The sequence below is a fragment of the Drosophila subobscura genome, chromosome U, assembly GCF_008121235.1.
Source record: "Drosophila subobscura isolate 14011-0131.10 chromosome U, UCBerk_Dsub_1.0, whole genome shotgun sequence".
Lineage (NCBI taxonomy): Eukaryota > Metazoa > Arthropoda > Insecta > Diptera > Drosophilidae > Drosophila > Drosophila subobscura.
The window spans coordinates 5,581,363-5,601,875 of NC_048534.1; the positions used below are offsets into that span (position 1 = coordinate 5,581,363).

The 20,513-nt window shown below is 48.0% G+C and overlaps 2 protein-coding genes across 4 annotated transcripts; both read right to left on the reverse strand.

The window, feature by feature from the left end:
• Positions 1-55: 55 nt before the first annotated feature.
• Positions 56-20,321, reverse strand: LOC117902619 (unconventional myosin-IXb). Of its 3 annotated transcripts, XM_034814135.1 has the most exons (9): positions 20,143-20,321; positions 11,105-11,578; positions 10,809-11,041; positions 4,986-5,290; positions 4,344-4,916; positions 3,165-3,869; positions 1,014-2,688; positions 789-946; positions 56-728 (listed from the first exon to the last, which is right to left on the reverse strand). In XM_034814135.1, exons 2-9 carry the CDS (start codon positions 11,533-11,535, stop codon positions 384-386), a joined length of 4,425 nt encoding a protein of 1,474 aa, XP_034670026.1. In that variant the 5' UTR covers positions 11,536-11,578; positions 20,143-20,321; the 3' UTR covers positions 56-383. The 3 variants fall into 3 exon arrangements, with proteins under 3 accessions (XP_034670026.1, XP_034670027.1, XP_034670028.1); XM_034814136.1 differs by lacking the exon at positions 20,143-20,321 and having other exon boundaries at positions 11,105-11,581; XM_034814137.1 differs by lacking the exons at positions 10,809-11,041; positions 11,105-11,578; positions 20,143-20,321 and adding an exon at positions 8,622-9,094.
• Positions 5,469-6,009, reverse strand: LOC117902629. Its single transcript, XM_034814149.1, has one exon. It carries the CDS (start codon positions 5,982-5,984, stop codon positions 5,571-5,573), a length of 414 nt encoding a protein of 137 aa, XP_034670040.1. The 5' UTR covers positions 5,985-6,009; the 3' UTR covers positions 5,469-5,570.
• Positions 20,322-20,513: the final 192 nt, after the last annotated feature.

Below are 20,513 nucleotides of genomic sequence, written 5' to 3' on the forward strand. Positions count from 1 at the left end.
TTATTTGAATGAAAGTAATGATCCTCACAATACAACCAATAAAGTATCCTCTAAAGGTTGGCGAACAAATGTTTAGCTTAGTTGTTGTTTGTATTGTAAACTGTTGGCCTTTTAGCACTGCCAAAATGTAATCTCAGTCACTTACGAATTAGTCACTTAAAAACTAAATGGAAGAACTTATTTGATTGGCACTTGTGTGGTGGGGGGCTACAACCTATCGATCGAGTGAGTAAAACACTTTGAATAATACTAATTGAATGAATGCACCACGGGGGCAGGAGCATGTGAATGCGTTGCGTTGCGTTTTGTATAAATAAAATGTGTAAAGTGAATGTTTCTTAGATTACAAAAATTTGAATATTTACAGTCTTCTTCTTCGAGTCTTAAATCTTAACACCATTCGCCTGTACGGCAGGCAGGGCAGTCACATTTGCATTCCCATTTGCATTCCCATTTCCATTGCCACTGTGGCTGCCCGGAGACAATTCCATGTACTGAAAGGGCACATGATAGCTCTGACCCTTGTGCTCCACCAGCAAATGTCCACGACCACTGGAGGCACCCACCACAGTCACCGTTTCGCCTTTTTTCAGCTGCTGTGAGTCCGCTTGTCCAGCGGTTGCCTCCTCGGGAAAGCTCGTCTTCATGAGGCGACTCTGTGGATAACCCAGCTTCGAATTGCCGCTGATTGTGTAGGAACGGGAGGGCGGCACAGGCGGTGGACGTTCCTAAAATGGGGATGTACATTAGCTAAAGGATTGTTTTTGTAAAGGGCAGTTTCAACCCACCAAATCCAGTCCAAACAGACTGCAGGTTTGCTGTATTATCTTCTGATCGCATTTCTCATGTGGATCTGGCGGTGGAGTACCAGCAATCGGCTGCGGTCTGGGCCTGGTGACCGTTCCTCCAATGCCTAGATTTGTGGACTTGGCAGAGAGGCGTGGCACTAGCAGGAGAGAGAGGAGAAAAGTTATTGAATCCTTCTATTCTTATGGGAATTTTAAGACCCTCACCTGTGGTGGGAGCTGCCGCAGCCACTGCCGCCAATGCAGCCATCGTCGTGGAGGCGGACTTGCTCTGGGGAATGTGAGAATGGCTGCTAGGCTGCTTGGCCACTGGCAGTGGTGCAGCCGATGGCGATGGCAAATGGTGGGGCATCATACGCGTACGCTTGACGCCGTTGCCCATCTTCTTGCGCCACCACCAGCCACGCCAGGTGGCCTGCATCAAGGTGGCGCTCTTATGGCGGATTTCCGTGCGCAGATGCTCCACATGCTGGCGTATGCCCTCGCTGAGGAACACGTGACGCTTGCCCGGTGTCCAGGCTAACGTCACGGAGCCATCTAGCACAGGTGGCTGCTCCATGGCATACTGCAGGATCAACTGGCAATCCTCCAGTGCCTTGTCCTCGCTTCGTCTCAGCAGGCGGAAGGGCGCCAGCATACGGTACCGCGCATTGAACTGCTTGAAGCGCATGCGGTGTGGGAAGCCGGAGGCCATCAGGTTCACCGTTTCCAGCACCTGCAACGATCTGATCTGCCGCACAACGGTGGCCCGATCGAAGGTGCCCGCCTGCTCGGCTCCATTGCTGCGGATGCAGCGCACGAAGTGGGGCCGGGCATGCACCAGGGTGCGCAGCAGGTTGTCCAGCCGCGTGTGAAAGTCCTGCGTGAGCGTGGACACGGGCTCGTCGCCGTTCAGCAAGTCCGAGTGGGATGTGGGCGAGATGCGGAAGCTGAGACCGCGCGGCGCCTGCTGTTGCGCATAGAGCGCCTTCAGCTCGGAGCCAAAGAGGTGTGTGGCAAAGCCAAAGTTGCAGCTGTGCTTGTAGAACACCGCCACCAGATCGTCGGGCACCACATCCCGATTGGTGTCCAGAAAATCCGTCGTATCGTACTCCACACGTCCCGCAAAGTGACGAATGAGAAACATGCGCGGATCGTGGGGCTCGGCGGTGGGTTTCGTCTCCAGGCGAGTGGAGCAGCGATGCTGCACCTTCAGCTTGGTCACATAGCTCTCGGCGGTGCCACGCACCGAACACTCGGCATCCAGCATGCTGAGCAGCCCCGTGCGCAGCGAGGATATCAAATCGATGCACGGCACATTGTCCACGTAGTCCACCTCGGTGTCGCACACGATGCCCTCGTCCCGGCAGGACTCCACCGAGGACTTGAAGATGTGCGTGTTGTAGAAGTGTTGCATTGTCTCGGCACACAGATTGATGCACAGGTGCTCCAGTTGGGCGTGCGGTGCGGGCTCCTCGAACCCAAACATATCCAGTATGCCGATGAAGCCGTCCGTGGCATGCCGCACCGCATTGTTGAGAGCTGCCATCGATTTGGAGCCCGCATTGCCGCCGCCAATGGTGGAGGCATGCTGTGAGGCGGCGTCCGCCTGATTGTGCACCGACTCGTTCGAATCGGAGCTCAAAGTGCCCAGAGTGGAGCCCAGGCGCTTCAGGCTGTTGGCACGACGCACAATCGTGGCCACAGTGCGGCAGTAGAGCGCCTTGGCCAGGCAGTCCCGCGTCATGTTGGCATCTCCATCCCCACACACGGACTTCACCAGCTGCCCCCGCACATTGTGGGTGCGTGTGGTCAGGCCGCGAAAGAGTGCAGCGGGCGGTACGCCCAAAAGGCTGGCCACCGAATTCAGTTCCGTTTCTCCCTTGACATCCACCTCGAGGCCCTGTGGATTATATGGAAATTCTTTTAATATTTAAGTGTTCTTTGGGTTCAAAAATAATTTCTCACTCAGCAAAGTTCTCCGTTATCGAACATGATTTAAATTCAGACGTAAATTACCACTAAACATCATCGCAAGAAATTTATGAAAATATTTTGGCACACATCCGACCCAGAGCGGGTTCGAACCACAGATTTCTGGACTAACGAACCGCCGCTCTAGCCGAAGCACCAGCGTGGCATTCTGGATGCTTGTGTCTGAATACCACATAGAAGGCGGCGTTAAAAGCAACACTAGATGGCGCTGCAACGCAAACGCTACAAACTAAACAACAGATGGAGCTTGTTTGGGATGGGAGGATTCAAATAAATTGAATGCATGAAATTACGGACAAAATGAATCACCAAAACTACAAAAATCATGCAAAAAACCCGAATTAATTGTCATGAATTTATATAAAAAACGTAAAAATTACTCACCCCACCATCGATAAATTGAACATTGCCCAGCAGCAGTACCGCTGCCAATACTCGCACCACATCCAGAAATGGTATGCCCAATATGCCGAGGCACGTCTTCCAAGCCTGGAAACGGACTGCATCCTCCTGCTCGTTTTGGCCCGTGTCGCCGCGTAAATAGCGCAGATTCGCCGGCGAGTAGCCCTCCAAGTGAAGCTTCTGGCGCTCCTCCCGATTCAGACCCGCCAGCAGCTGGTAGAAAATGTGATAGTTCTTCTCCTTGGGCAGCGGCCGGATGACGCGCGTCTGATCGAGGAAGTAGCAGTGGATCTTGGTGCGATAGAGAGCGCCATCCGTCACCTGCACCTCGATGAACTGGCCAATGCGACTGGACTCGGAGTTGGTGGTGGTCTTGGCCGAGCCGAGGGATCGCAACACCGTGAAGGCAGCGGCCAAATGCTTGAATGCATCCGTCTCCGGTCCACCGCCAGCAATGGCAAACAGCTGGCGAAGCATCAGCATGGCATTCGCTGTCTTGCCCGCACCCGAAGTGCCCGAGAGGATGATGGCCTGCGGATAGCCCGTCTCGCTCTGCTGCCGCACTGCTTCCTGAACGATCTTCTGCAGCTGTGGCGCCAGCGGCATGGACCGCGTGGAGGTGAGTGTCAGCGGATTGCCCACATCCAGATAGGGATTGATGGAGAGCAAAATGGGACCAACATTTGTCTGAGAGATGGAAGGGAAGAAACGTGAAAGAACAACTTTGGGAGCTCAGTGTCTATGGGGGAACAAATCCTTAGCTAAATCTCTCACAGCCTCATCGATCATTTAGCCAATAAACTCCACACCTGGGATGTGTTGGTAACACCTCATTCTCAGCACATGCGGATGGACACTGGACACACTGTTGCAGCTCGTTTAGCTGAGAGTCTTCCTGCGGCATTTGCCGCTGCCCGACGATATATAATTGTCGAAATTAGCAGTTAATCTCAGAGAGGCCGAGTGCAAACGGAGTTAAATTTAATGACAAACTATCACAATAATTGCTGGGAGAGTAGATACCGTCGTACATCCCTGTGTCTGTGTCTCTGTGTCTCTGAGACCGGTTTCTGTGGCAGTCACTGGGACTGGGACTGGGACTGCCAGCAAATAAAAGCGAATTTATGTGGCGGCTTCCCGTGCTGGATGGTGGATACTTACAAAGTACCGCTGCTCGTTGAAGCGGGCCTGAAGTGTACGCATAACGGCATGCTCGGTGAGTGGTCCCGGCAGATGGATGAGGTCCTGCATGTCCTGCGCCAATTTGGGCAAGACGCTGATCTGCTGCAGCCTGGCGGCTGGATGCGGCGCGAATCCAAAGCCAAAGGGTAACGTTTTGACGCTCTGACAGGGATTCGCATGCTTCGATCCGGGTATGAATGGCAGCTGCTGGCCATGGCCATGCGAATACTGGTGTTGGGTGGCTCCTGCTCCTCCAACTCTATTCGATGCTGTCACTCCTAGTCCATTGGAGTTGGAGGAGCGCATGGGCAGCGTGTTCGAGTTAGAATGGGAGTTTGAGTGCGAGTGGGAACCATGGCCGAGGATGTTTCCCATGCTACCCATGTGGGGCAGCGTGCCAGTCGACGCCCCATGGCTCTGATGGTGCGTCAAGGACGTCTTCTCGCCCAACTGATGTGGCAGTGGGTGCGGAATCGATGTGTTACGTGCGGACACCACCGTTCCAGAGCCCGCATTGGCCGGCAGCGTATGGCTAAAGTTGTGCTGCGAATGCTAGTCAGGATTACAGACAAAAAGTGTTAGTTTTCCTTTATTTAATTTCCTTGTGGGTTGCACTTTTACCTTGTGTGACACTGTGTGGTGGCCATTGGTGTGCTGCTGCAGCGCACTGGCGGACAGGCCGCCACCTGCAGAGCTCAGATTCAGATTCGGACTGGAGGCATTTAGGTCAAAGTTGTTTGCCTTGGGACCCACATTGGCACCGCTTCCTGGCGCTCCCTGCGGCTGGGTGCCATTGGTCTGACCCTGTGCCTGACCTTGACCCTGGCCCTGGCCCACATGCAAACGATTGCGGAGTGTGACCAGCTCAGTGCTCAGGCTCTTGAGCCGCTGTTGCAGATGCACCGCCTCGTTGGATGATGAAGCATCTTTAAATAGAGAAAAATAGAATATGATCAGCTGTTTGAGTGCTTTACAATGTTTTGTGTGAAGTAATTATAGTGTTGGGCAGCATATAAGAGTGTTGGATAGCTGCAGCTACATAAATCTTATTTCTAAATGCTTTTAAAGTGTAATTTTCGCCCCAAGTCAATGAAATTTAAGCTCTTCCTGTCATACATCAATTTTTATTGACTCTTAGTTAAATTTGTTAGTCTTGGCGGTGCTAAATCGTAATTTATCTCTCTGTGAAAGTATCAGAGTTTAGATCTATCGTTTGTAGCGGTTGCAGGAGCTGGGATCGTAGCGTCCCCCCATCATGGACGCCGCCAAAGTGTTCAGTCTCATTGTGGAGTTGTAGGTCATCGGATAGACGAGAGGTTTGCGCTCCTCAACCCATCGGATCGGGCTACGCAGCTGCTCCACGCTGTGTTCCAGCTTGATGCCACATTTTCCCTGATGGTATTTGAATGCCGCCGGTTTGTGCAGTTTGTCGTAGGGATCCCGGTAGAAGTCGCGATGTTTCTGGCAGTCCAAGTAGAAGGTGTCGATTCTATCCAGAGCCGCGTAGTCCACAGTCACCAGCTTAATCTTGGGCGCAAAGCCCAGAATGGCACGCCGCTCCACTTCAGAGCTTTTGGACACGCTCAGCATGTCCACCTCGGGAATTATGATGGGCGCCATTTCAGTGTGTAATAAACGTAAAATAGCGCAAAAAAGTGCTTCAAAAATAGTGTTCGTGTACGAAAGAACCAAAATAAACTGATCAAAACGAAACTCAAACGACTGCCATGACATCACATGACATGTAAACAGTGTTGGGAAAATTCTGACAAATTTGTATAGGAGGGTGAATGCCATTTAAATTAATCAAAGTGTCACTTAAGCACTTGGGAGGTTCCAACATGTTGCCGTTCTACGGCGTGCAGATATCCACCCATGCATCACTCCTTCCCATTGACATTCAGATCTTTCTCCACGATTTTGTATTATATCCGTTCAGGAGTAGTATTCATTTCAGTATTTATTCACACTTGAATTTCTATAACTTATGTCTTGGCCGTAGTGCACAGTCGCGGAAATACTTTAGAGCTTCGCATTTCTAAGAAAATGTCCAAAATATGAAAACCACGCGACTGGAGACAGGGCTTGCCTATGGCTGTTCAGGCTGTGGCTTCCCTTCAGGCATAGGAGGTCTTCTTTGCTCTTAATTTCATCAGCTAAAGCTCTGACTGTTCCACTCAACGAAAAATAGTGGGAAAGAGGAGAATAAGCAGCTCGATTGGACTTTCGAGTTATTTCCAAAGTGCTACAATTTCTGCATGGTTTTATTTAAGACATATTTAGATTCACTTCGTTCCCATTGTCAATCCATCAATCTAAAATACGTTTTAACAAAAACAAAAGCCTCGAGCTCATCAGCTGACTTGGCTTTTGCGAATTTGCAATTTTATGCAAGCGGAAATTTGTTGAAATATAATTAACAACTCAATAAAACAGAAACTAAAGTCACACCAATTAATTTCGCGTTGACTGCCAACAAAAAAAAAGACTCCCGCACGCGAATCGGACTGGAGACACAAACGGATTGGGCATGGGGCTTGTGCCGCTGGAGAAGACGCTAAAGAGTAATGAGAATACATCGAACGATATGTAGGATAGAGTTAGATTAACATAAAATGTTAATGAACCAATTTCTTCGGCAGCTTGGGGTATAGATAGAGGCCCAATAGAATGCGCAAAGATGAAACACGGCGGCAGGTGCAAAAGAATATAGAATAAATAGAAGATCAATGAACAAACGAAAAGCCCACTGATTTATGGATATATCTGACAAACCTGAGCTCAGAGGTCATTCAACAGACAGATTGTAACCCAAGACTCAAGCCAGGCCAACGAGATTTTGACTTTTCCCTTACAAAACATTTTTTGGAGAAACCTGTCCAAAACCTGTCACTAATTTTCATGATCCATTCAACAAATCAAACTAATTGGCCAATGGAAAAACATTCACCATTACAGAAGCAGAAAAATCAAGCCCAAAAACCTTTTCTACTTCTACCAATCGTTTGGTCTGAGCCAATAGCCAGACCATGCCACAAGCCACAACGAAATCAGATTCGACAAAATACAGAAAAACAATATCATTGATGGCTCTGGAGGAGGCTCTGGCAGGGAAACCAGTTTTAGTTTTTTCTTTCTTCTTCTGATTTTCTGTTTTAGTTGTTTAAAGGCTTGCACTCTCCACTCCACAAGAAATGTAAGACAAAAGACAGAGAAAAAGATACAGTCCATAGTTGGGACTCCGAATATTGGCTCTATTCAGTTGTTTATTGATGATGATGACGATGATGATGTGGAAGAGCTTTTCTAATTTTGTGACAGGAAATCATGTTATTATTTGGGTTAGGGGCAGCTCCACATCTTAACAATTATAAAACATTTTTTGGGGTGCTGATTTCTAATTCAAATGTTCATGCTAATTAGTCATCGAGTCGTTGATTGGCTTTTCCTTTTTGTTTTTGTGAAATTCTTCATGTCTGCTGTTGGTCTTTTTGCATGTAGAAAAAGTTTCGAGAGGCAGCAGCGCAGCCAAGAAAATTTCTTGGAAGCTGCTGAATAACAGAGTTAACCCAAAACTGGTCGCCCAGTGTCTGTCTGTCTGTCTGTCTTTCTGTCAGGTTTGGGTATCCGAGTGAGTGTGGATACAGGACAGCAGCGGGGAGACAGTGGGGATTGGGGCTGGAGTCTCTACCCAGTTGGTGGCGGTGGCTGTGTTGATGGCGGCGGGCACGTCGCGTAGCGTCGCGTCGCCTCGCACAAATGTTGCAAGTCGCGAGGCAAAGCGACACCCATACAGTTGTGGAGTGCTGTGTGTGCCAGAGCCAGGTATCCATATAAGCATATACATACTTATGTACGATTGCTAGTGCTATAGCAGCCACGGATGATTATGAATATGAAGGCGACGTTCGGGGCTGAGAATAATCATGGAGGTGGGATTGAAAAACAAAATAGATGATGCCCAAAGAAGGTAAAGACAAGTAAATCGAAAAGCAATCAGCAGACAACTGGCAATTATGCGGATATATTAGAAGGGAAGCTCATTAAAATATTTCGGAATTTAATGAACTTAAGACGGAACCTAGGAAGATCATAAAATATGCACCTACATTGTGCATAGATCTTCCTTTTCGAAAGTACAAAAGACTTGGGCCACAAACTTGATTTCCCAAATTATTATAAGACCCCCCGTTTAACAACTTAGAACTTGTTTCCACTCCGTTTTCCAACCCCCCACAGGACTAATATCTCACTTACCCTGCAGCTTCTTCTCCGTCTCCCAAAATTTTTGCAATTCCGTGAAATATTTATCCAGTATGAAGACTTTTGACAGGCCCAATGTGGCCATCGTTGTTGTACATTTGTGTGGCCCCCGAAAGAGAACCACTAAACGGGTTTTTTGTTGGTTTTGTTTTTTTTTATGGGGCTTTCTGCTTTTCAAATGTTGGCAAATGTTTCGGGTTTCGACTGGGGTCCAGGACGAGGCAAGCAGCAACAACAACCACGACGACGACGACAGCGACAGCGACAGCGACGACGACGATTTTCTTATTTGAATAATTCCGATATACAGGCTCGGGATGCACGGGACTCACGGGAGAACAGGTTTTCTCGTTTTCCGCACAGGCGCTGTACTGTTGCACTGTATCTGTATCTATGGCATACAGATGTATCTGTGCATCTGTGTGTGCAGCTGCAACAAGTGAAGCAACATACAGCACGACACAGCACAGCACACAAAAATTAAATAAACAAGCAAAAAGAATGCAGAAGGGCGAGCAGCAGCGGCAGCCAAACCAAATCCCTGCCTGCCTCTTCGGTATCTGTCAGATACTTTTGGAGCACTCTGCGGCAGCAGCGGCGATGATTCTGGGCTCTTAGTCGGCCTCCGTCTCTGCCTGGGGATCGGATCTGCTTTTGCTTTTCTTATTATTATTTTATTTTTTTTTTTTTTGTGTTGTTTCGTAGCTCTCTCGCGACGCGCGCGCGCGCTTTATTTTCTTGTTTTGTGCAGACTTTTGAGAAACGAGTTTCCAACTTCCAACTTCAACTCCAACTCCAGCAGGCAGTGGAAGTGGACGCGGACCCAGTGTAGATGCTTAGATACCTTGAAGGTACACTCCGCACACTCACTCACAGACACACTCGCACACACACGGCGACACTCACTTGGGACACACAGATACAAACAAGATTGATTCGCTTGGAAGTTTTTGGAGGCACTTTTCAACTGTTCACAGACCGACCCCGTGAACTCTTTGGTTATTAATTATAAACTTTAATTAGGATTGTGTTGTGCACGTCTTAACGATCATTTAATTTGAATTGAACCCAACAGTCGGTTGCAGTGGGGGCAAGGGATATATCTAGTTAGCACCGCGCATGTACCGATCGTTTGTAACTCCAGCCGCAAACTGACGCTCAAGCCATCCACAGTCCAAGCCGAGTTTCATGGATATATAGCCATGGTATATTTCAGAGCAGATGAGGTCGGTTCTCGCTCCAACCGAACGTTTGAATCTCATTTTATAGAGTTCTCACAGACCAAACAGGTTTCGCTGCCCAGAAGAGGCCGCTCTTGTGCACTGCCTTACCTTCCGTTCAACTTCAACTCTGATTCAACTCTCTCTCTCTCTCTCTCTCCCCTCTCTGATTGCAGGTATATTTTTCTAACAAAAGGCTTTACCCTTACCCAAAAAGATCTCTGCAGATCTTTGTATCTGTCTGTCTGTGTGTGTGTGTATGGGCTGTTGTAGCTGTGTGCAGTTGTTCAAATATGAGGTCAAGTGTTTGAACTATGCGCCTCTGCCGCCACAGACATCGCTGGGGCAGCGCTTCCCAGCTCGTTTTGCTGGTCTCGCGTGTTAATTAGTGTTGATTGCTTATTGTTTAATGTTGCATTTTACAATTCCCACATCTCCACTGCATGGCATTGCGTTACTGCATTCTCATTGTCAGCGGAGAGCACAGCAGAAATGCAAATTGTTTCACAAATCACGATTTTGGTTATCAGATTGGGTGTTTATTTCATTTCCGCTTAAATTGAAGCTTAAGGGAAAGTGCTAAAGTGCTACTCTATGGAAATGGTATATGCTTTATAAATTCTCTTCACGCTTAATATGTTTATTTTAATTGAATTAATGGAACGTTTGAAGCAAAAAACGTTATATTTTGTTGTTTATTTATTCAAACATTTGAAATACTGTTTTAGTACGGACACAACCCTTGTACGTAGTCTAGACCACAACCCGGTGTTTTCTTGTAGCGCAAGACTGATTTCAAGCCATGAACTGCTTGTTCAACTGCTTGATTTGATTCTTGCTCATAGCGGGCGCCAGTGGCTCGCACTAATTCAAATATTTAAAACAGTTTAAAGGGATTTTCATTCTCCCAGTTTCTTCCAATAATCTTAATTTAACTTATTTTATTTTATACAAAACCCACCTGTTATATTACCCGTTGTCTTGTTGCACGACTTCTTTCGCTTGGCCACTGGCAGCGTGTAAATGGCCGAGAACTTGGTGAATCGTTCAACCACGGCGCTGATCTTGCTGGAAATGGGATCCTTGGTTAACTTTTGCTCCTTTAGCTCTGCCGCCGGAACACCTGAGGATGGGGCAGTGGTGTCCACAATGGCGGGGGAGGCTTTTCGTTGTTTTGGCGATGGTGTGGTGGAACTGCGGAGGCAAAGGATTATTTTTAGATGTACGAAGGACTTGTTTCGGGTAACGGAAACCCACCTAACTGCCTTGTGGTACTGACAGAAAAAGTCCGGACGCATGCGATGGCGACAGAGAAAGTCCTCGCAGAGCTTGAGCACATCATCGTCCTCACAGTTATCGCTCTGACTCGTGCTCTCGCTGTGTTCCTCCTCTGCCAGCACCTGGGATTCATTCCGATGGCCCTCGTTCTGCCGCTCTGTCTTTGGTTCCTCCACCTGGGGACTGTACAGAAACGAGGGCAGGGAGTCGCCAAGAAAGTCTGGGATATTCTCAAAGAAATCCGCCGTGCGATCATAGCTGCTGCTGCTGGCGGCACTGGAGCTCTTGGAGCGTTGCTTGGACTGCGGCGACCGACTGCGACGGCTCTTGCGGAAGGTCAGATGCTGATGCTGATGCTGATGATGCTGGCCCACGTCGTAGTCCGCGTACGTCTGATCCGGCAGCAACATATCCTCATCCTCATCCTGGTTGACCCATTTACAGGCTGAAACAACACTGAAAGTGGAAGAAGTCAAGTGGCTGGAAGATGAGTGCAGTCTGCTGCTGCTGCAGGCGAAATCAATCGCGACATCAATTCGCATTTTAATTGCTTTTAAATCAAGTGGCCCAAAGGAGTCTGCGCTGGCGGAATGGTGCCGCGTGGAAGGTGGCGGCTGGCGGCTGGCGGCTATGACTGCTATGACTGCGGCTTCCGCGTCTGCAGCTCCATAAACCTGTCAGTTTATTGGCGCAGCCGATTACCTCGATTAGCGTGACCGTGACGAAGGTGACAGACATGGACGCTAATGCCTTTACAGCCACAAAAGCTGGATGCCTTTCCAGGTTCGCTTGCAACATGTTGCGACTTGCAACTGGCAAGAGCGTAAATAGATGATTTGCCAATCCAAATGAGACGCAATATTTATGCCACACGCAAGAGAGCGAGGAGTGTGGTCCCCAGTCCGTGGTCCCACTGTTGCTGTTGCTGTTGCTGCTGCTTGGCAATTAACTCAAATGATTGTCATAAAGTGTTGCGATGTGTGTGTGTGTGTGTGTGTGTTGCGGCTGGGAGGATGACCATGTGGCTGCCATCAGCAGTCGGAGCCGCTGGCGTCGGCATTTTTCAGTGTCAACACAGCGGGCGGCGGCAGACTTTGAGTTGAAAGCCGAGCAGCAGCAGCAGCAGCAGCAGCAGCCCCCGCAGCCCGCAGTTCTTAAGCTCAACCCGATATCTGGAGCTGGAGCTGGAGCTGAAGCTGTTGCCCCCCGCACACCTCTTTCTGGTTTATTACGGCGATTACGCAACATGTGAGAGTGCAGATGGATTTGACGGGAAAGTCTGTTGCAGAACTTCTTATTAAGGAGCGAAAGATTAGACGAGATCCACTGCACTGCAAGTACTATCTTGTTGTGCTTTGATTTTTGTCAATTAATTGATACTGATTGGCTGTACCCTCAGCTACCCCCTCCCAGCAGAGAGGAACATTGCTGCAGATTGCTGACAGATTGCACATCAAAGGAAATGTCTGGCCATAAATCGGCTTAAACAACGGAAACAGAAGCCACAGTCTAGTCCACCGGTCTAAACAATTTGACTATCTAAAACATGGCTAATCGCATAGCTGGGGACTTTTAGAATGAATAAAATATGTCATCTAATCCACAAACACACACACAGAGAGAGGGGTAACAGTATCAGGTAGCGACATCGCATAAAATAAAATAAATCTCATAAATATGCAGGCTCCTTGGGATCAGAGCAGCAGAGAACCTCAGCGACTGGGGGACTGGAATCGCTCCCCGCTACCTGTGGAAATGTTTGTGTGCCCGCTCAGACTGAAAGTTATTTATTCTAACTACGACTACGATATACAATTTCCACTCCAATCTGTAAAGTGGAAGACACAACGCTGCTGTGGGTCCTACAAGTCTGCAGCAGCTCTCTACAGGTCTCTCCCTGGCTCTCTGAAGAGCTTTCCTTTGAATGTATTCTCATGTGGGGGGGCCAGCGCTTGGTAATTTGCATTTTCCAGCCAGATCAACAAATCAGCATTCTTCCAGCTGCGATATGAATTAATTAACAAGCAAAACTATTGCAAGAAACAATTGTAAATAATATTTGCAAAGGGTTTGAGAAGAGTGAGTAACTTTTTGGAGAACAAATATCTATTCCAAAAACTCTTACAGATTATCTTGAGCACTGTCTAATATTTCTGTGAATCTCTGCCAGAATCCTTCCTTTATTTTTGGTGTTTTGGTTGCCATCTTTAGAGCAGCTGGACAAACATTTACAATCAATTTGGAGCCATCGTTGGTGCAATTTCCCAGGCCAGCAAATGATTACAGACTTGAGGTCTAGGGTCCCGAGCCTCCCAGCCCTTATGCTCTTCTACGCTTTTACCAATCGAATTGCACTTTTGACTCTGCTACATGGAAATTACATGATTTAACTTAATTTAATAAAGAGCCAAGGGCACTGAACAACTACTCGTAGAAGCGAGGGATGTATCGCTGCATCGCTGCATCGCTGTGGCATCCTCCGAATGGTTGTGGCGTGTTTTTCGTGGCTCGCTTTTGTGATTTACCGCAGCGGTGCCCCCGCGCTCTGGATACCTCTCCAAGGGTCGGTCGGACACCGCCCCCGCCTACTCGAGAGCACACAGCACAGAGCTACAGCATCATCGATAGGGAAGAATCAGACAGAGTTGGAGCCACAAACTGGCGTCTTGGTCGTCCATCAACGTGGTGGGGCTACGCTGCCCGTCCTCGAGCCCCCGGCCACACTCTGAGAATTGCTTACCCCCAATCCAATTAACGAGGGTTACCTTGTTGCGGCCCCCCAATTGTTGCAGCCGTTTCTCGCAGTGCATGGATTTGTGTAGATCAAGAGATTTTGATTAATAGGTGGTTGCCTTTGCCTTTGCCTTTGCCTGGTTTTGGCTTTGCCTTTGCTTTTCTGAGCCTCAACCTCTCTCGCAATGCATCGAGGCCGGACTGGGGCAGCGACTGACTCCTTGGCCATGGCCTGAGGTTAGACATTGAGAAATATTTTTACGAATCGAGTCGACAGACGAAGGCAGTCGAAACTCAATGAATATTTCGTTGGCTCTCGCATTCGCTCTGCTCTGTCCGGGCTGTCGGTCGATCAGCTCAGTTCTCTCCCCCAATTGTCTATGTCCTTCTATCGCAGAGTGCTCTGCTCTGCACAACTCTGTCTAATAGGATGCGCAAATTTCAGACATTAATATTCATTTTCCAAGAACAAAGATCCCTATCGATTTATGTGTGTATTTATAAGCATTATGTCGAGGTTCTTGCGCGTCTGATAAATCATCTAAAATCTCATACTTTTTGTTGTTTTTCTTTTTAGGTGACTTAAAGATTGGATGCTTAGATGAAGGATTGCGAGTAGTACTTGTGTGGTAAGTGGAAGAGAAAAAGTGATGGAAAATACTTTAAGAAAGAAAATAAGTAACTTGAGAAATATCATACAAAATAAAGGTCGCACTAGGAGTACTTTTTTAAGTCTGCTTTTAGCTAAAGCCATACGATTTTTGCTGCGTTTGAAGATCACTCGAGGAGCATTTCTTTGAGAATACCTTGAGCTATACATATCCGGTTTTTAGTGGTTTTTGTTAAGCGTATCTTGGGGGATATTCTGATGCCCCCTGACAGTCGATCGGCTGCACATTTCTGTGGCAATTTAATCAAATTAAAGCTCTAATTTTTTCATTAAATGTACTACACAAAAGGGTAAAAAGTGTAACTGTAAATTCTTCAATTAGGGATTTATTTTCTGGCTTTTTTTACGAAAGTCTTAGCTGACAATTGAGATATCACGATTTTCGATTACCCACTGCCCCCGGGGGCGCCAATTAAGACTTTTGGCCAGCTGACTGTATGGAAAGAAGCCTGAAAGAACCGCAAGACTGTGCGCGAATTCGGATTGTATTTCCCCCTACACTCCTCCCACGACCCCTATCCGATTTGGGTTTCGCATTTCACATTTAATATTCGCATTCTTGTTGAGAAACGTTTCGACGGAGTGGAACGGAACTTAAATGCATGAAAATTGCAAATATCGTCACGTTTCTGGCTTTAAGGATAATTACGTGTGCATAGCTGGAGCTTCAGCGAGGAGTTGCTGCTGGTTGGAGGATGTCGGCTAGCGGAGGAGTGGCTGTGGTCTGTGCCTGCTGCACAGGTTGCAAGTTTCAATTTACGAATTTCACAGACATAAACAAAGAGGCAGCCAGCCAGGCAGGCAGCAGCAGCAGCAGCAGCGCACAGAAGTAACAGTCACGAATCAGAGAGCAGAATGCAGCAGCAGCAGCAGCAGCAGATTGGAGACTGGCGGAAGACACACGAATTGGAAAATGGAAAGTACTTGCTACTCGTACTCGTTTATTCTTTTGTGGCGGCAATCGAGAAGCGGAAACGGAAAACGCCAGCAACAGTCGGAGAGCCACAGAGCCACACACACAGTCAACACCCAAAGAGCGTTGATAATTTATGTGGGAGTGTGTGTCGGCCACCCCCTTCCCTGTACCCTATCATCTCTCACGTACGCTCTCCGCCAAAGAAAAAGGCGTGTGAAAACTTTTAATCGAATCTTAATTGCATTAAGCCCTAACAAGGCGCACAGCTCACAGCTCCCATTCTCCCATCCCTACCAGCTGCCAGACCAATTTGAAGCAAGAAGAACGAACGCTCCATAAGTATCCATCTAACCAGCCAACAATCCAACCATCTAGCAATCCAACAACCCATTCTATCCATCGTACAATCCACAAACACTGCGTTAAATTTCTTGTCGCGTGCAGGTTACGCAATATCCAAGATGCAGTTGGAGGCCAGCCAGAAGACCATGCCGAGACTCGGACTTCAACTCGGATGCGGATGCCAGCACGTGCACACCGCTAAGGCCAGACAAAAGCAAACAAAAACTTGTCCTCACCATCTTGGCGCTGGCCATTGCCATTGGCATTGGGAATCACTTGCCAATAAAAGGCAGCAAACAATTAGAGGATGACTTGTGCTTGCAGCTCAGCTCTCCGGCAGCAGCTCTGTTTTTCTTCTGGCTCTAAATTTATGAATTGCAAAACTCACGATTACATAAGCCATCAGTCAGTCAGTCAGTCAGCCAGTCAGTCATCTTCCTGGTGGTTTGTGGTCAGGGAAAACCATCACCAGTTGACCCCTGGCTGACGTGTGATCTTGGGGGTTTTGGCTGTCTGTTCTTTGGGCTGTCACAGATTGTCATCATTACTCAACGAAAGGATACATCAGGGAAGCAAAGTCGATGGTGGAAATGCTGGGTGATGGGATTAACACTGAGAACTTAACCCAACGAACAACAGACAAGAACTGGAAAATATATCCCGAAAGCAACAGCCTACATTTCAGTCTTAATAACTTACCTTAAGAGCAAACTTCAAACCTTTGACTTTGCAGCCCAAATGGCTGCCCAAAAAATAAATATTAAGAGGCGCACCACAGCACTTATCTACAGCGATTTGGCGATCTGTGGAAGATCTCTGCTTTTGGCCAAAACACGTCGCTCACCCACGCGGCAAGTCAAAGAGCGAGAAAGCACACTGAAACCTTCCCAGAGACCTTCCTCAATGGGGTCTTGTAGCGGCAGCCGAGGCAACAAATGTGGACACGTTCGATGGGCAAGTGACCTGCAAAGGCCCCGCACAGACATAAGTTTTGGCCGAAACGGCAAACGGAAAGCGGCAAACGGCGTGTGGCACGTGAAATATTTTTGTAATTTGTGCAGGATGCGATATCTAGAGAAAATGCAACAGCAATCGCAATCGGCAATTGCCATGACCATAGCTCTGGCGTCTCGGAGCTCCTAGGTCCACTATTTCCGTATGGGTGTCTGTATGGATCAGGCCAAGAGTTGACAGCAGCTGCACACCCACAACAGTTCAAAGGGAGGGGACTGCAGCCTGGCATGGATTGGAGATTGGAGTGGCTGCCCCTTCGGGCTGTGGCTGCGGCTGCGGCTGCGACTGTGGCTGTGTCTCGTGAATTGGGAGACCTCGAACATCACCTGCGCCTCGGAGTCGCAGTCGCAGTCGCAGTCGAAGTCTCAGTCTTGGGGCTTGGGTCTCTCGACTGTTTGGGTCAAAATTGCTTGTAAGAATTTATTTGCAAGAGTTCTGCGATTGCTGCGTCCAGGTCCACGCATGCGACGGCCAGAGAGTCCCCTCCACCCCCCTAATTTGTAGCCTGTCCTCGAGAGACAAAAGGAATTTCTCAAAAAGTGGAAATGTAAATGGAGATTCGACAGTGGGCTCCCTCCTGAACGGACGGGCAATTTAAACAATTATGGAAATCGCAGCTTCAACTTGCAGCTGGCCAATTATCAATGGAATCCCTGGAGCTGCACCGTTGACAAATCTTTCAAGTGGGGGAAATCCATTTGCTATCCCCATCTTATCAATGGAGATTAATAAGCAGTTAGCTTGTGGCAGAACCAAACACAAGAAGCACTCACGATTGTCATTGGAGGGGAGGTACGGGAGGTACGGGAGTTGCCCAAGGAGGCGCTCATTAAACATAAACCAAAAGGAGGAGGATACAGAGAGGAGACACTAACAACTAATTAACACTTCCAGCTACTTCCACGCCCACCGAACCGGCTAACCGTTTGCCGACTGAATTAATGAACGAATTAAAGTTTGCGTGACGACATGAAGTGAGTACCATCCAGTCCCGTCCCATCCGCGGACAACAGCGTCACCAGAGCAACGCCACCGCGTTGAGGTCTCAGAGAGTTGGAGACACGGCGTCCCAGTCCAGGGCCAATGCTGCTGCTGCTGCTGTTGGAAGTTGAAGGCAAGGAGCAAATGTCGTGCCAAACAAATACCTCAAGAAATCACTGAGGACAGGGAAACCAGGGAACAGGTTTTTTTTGGCGGGCAGCTATGCGAAGATCAGCGAAAATAACTACCTACGAAAAGGCAGCTGCAATGATACGAAGCTGAGAATACCCTGAAGAATGAAGGGAAATATAAATTTGGTGATGAATTCTATTGGAAAAACAAGCTTTGAAGTCTATGAATGCGATTCCAACCACCAGAACGGCTCCTGTGTTACGTTTATAAAAAAAGACCAAAAGCTTTGGATGGTAAAATAACAAACAATAATTGCCATCTTCACACACCTTTTAGATGCTTTTCCGCACTCAAAGAACACCCCAGGCTACACTCTTTCCACGTTATTCCCCTTCTGAAAAATGACACACTCTCTGCCTGCAGGTAATACCCTTTTGTTTGCTGTATTTTGTTGAAACACAAAAAATTGGCATAAATGTTTATGATACAGTAAACGGATGAAGACAACGACAACGATACTATGTACAGATGTGGATGAGGATGATGAAAAAGCCTCGACTGAGACTGAGGCCTCGGTCTAACTTAACCTGTCAGCCAAGTGGAACGTTATACATGCATTATTTTTACCCGTGGATTGTGTGGCATTGCTTGGCTTGGCATTCGTTGTCTGTGAATGCAAAGAAAGTGAATTGTGAATTGAATTGCAGCAGCTGATCAAAATCCACGCGAAACGGATGTGCAGCGGAAATGTGGGGGTTGGGGAGCAGCTCTCACTGCAGAAACACAAAAAACTCTAAGGAGAAACTGTATATAAAATATGAAAAGTCAGACTGGCGGCAGAAGTGCAGTGGGGAGGGAACGGGTACTGGAACGTGGACCCCTCTGACAGATGTAAAAGTGTCGTGTGTCTCTGTGGCTGACAGTGATGTATTCGTATTCCCATCAGTCCATCGACAGACGACAATTTGCAATACTCGCAGAACAATGTTGGGAATAGCAAGGGGCAGTGGGAGATGTGCGATGGTAGATGGAAGATGGAAGATTTAGATGGAAGGTGCGGGTAATGCGTATACGGTTGTCCCACTATCTTTGTGTAGAGATCTTCCCCTGGGAGAGGAACGGCTTTCCCTTTGGTCTGCCATTTGTCCCACAATTGATTCCATTCAATTTCTATTCAAATGAATCGCATGCTTCATTTGGGCTTTATTGCTGCACCCAACTGGTTGATTGAATCGTTGCCTTTGACATGATTTATCCGGGCCAAGAGTCGAGCTGTGGACTATATGTGCATATGTATAAATCCTTGGTGGGCCCTCGTTCTGGGGGAGGCTAAATGAAGTTGTTGTGCGTGCAGCAGCTCAATATAATTATTGAATTCATAGCCACAGGGTCTCGCAACGCGAATTGAGAGCTTTCCTTGAGAACCAAAAGTGCGTTCCAATCTCCTATGTGAACCGTGTGCCCTCCAGCTATCGGCTGTGTAAGAGTTAATGCTTGTCGAAAGAATCAACGGCTCTCGGGATGGCACAACGGGTGGCTTTAGTCGCAACTCTGCAACCAGACACGCAATCCGCAAGAGTTGGCAGCAAAAGTTAGGCATAGATTCTAATGAGAACGGAACTACGAGGCAAAAATCAAATGAATTTCCCATCAACGATCATATACCTCGCCCTTTTACATTTTCTTTTAAGCTTTTAGCTTGGCTCTTAGGATTCTTGCATTTCATGTGACAAGAAGTGGTCCTGCCATAGGTACAAATTCTCTCCTTACAGTTCTCAACTTTTAAATGGACACAAAAAAGAAACGCCAAAGACACGAAGGCCGCAATGTCTGCAGCTGCCTTTTATGTCCGTCTCGTGCCTCTTATCTTTTTGGGTATGACAAAAGTTGCTACTCAAATCAGGAAAGCGGCAGAGTGCTTCCATCCTCCATCATGCACCGCGCTCCACCGGTTACAGCCATCCTTCTGCGCTGACTCCACCGCACTTTGTGGATATTTCAATTCAATCAAAGCGCGGATGGGGGCTAGCGAGCGCTACATGTTCATTTGTCATGGGGGGCAGAGGGGAAGAACGGCAACCCGGGGGCGCCCAGCGGGCAACGCCAACACCTTGGACCCCTAGCCAGACAGTGCACATAAATCCACACTCGAAATGACCCTTCCACTCCTTAGCCGGGCCTGCAACTGCTCTTGGGACTAGGACTGGGACTGGGTAATTGCGTACTTACCGATCTCTGCCGAGCCGTAAGGTGATAACCTGGCTGCACGGGATTCCTTTTGTCTGGGTTACCGCTTCGATTGCGTGCTCGAATCAGAAATACTTGGATTTATCGTCTCGTTTGAAATCCGCACTTTATTTATGGCAGCCCGGCCACATTTCTATCTCTCCCACCCTCTGCTATACAATATTATTTATTATTCTATCAAGCTGTACACTGTCCGCATCCACAGAATAAACGGCCAATGGGCCAAGATGATTACGAATTACGAGATTTTTCAATCGATGGGAGACGCGCACCAACCGCCAGAGCATGACCACACGAACCGACCTCAAGAAACGATCTGCGGTTGCGGCTGCGCGGCCACTTGCACTTGTGGG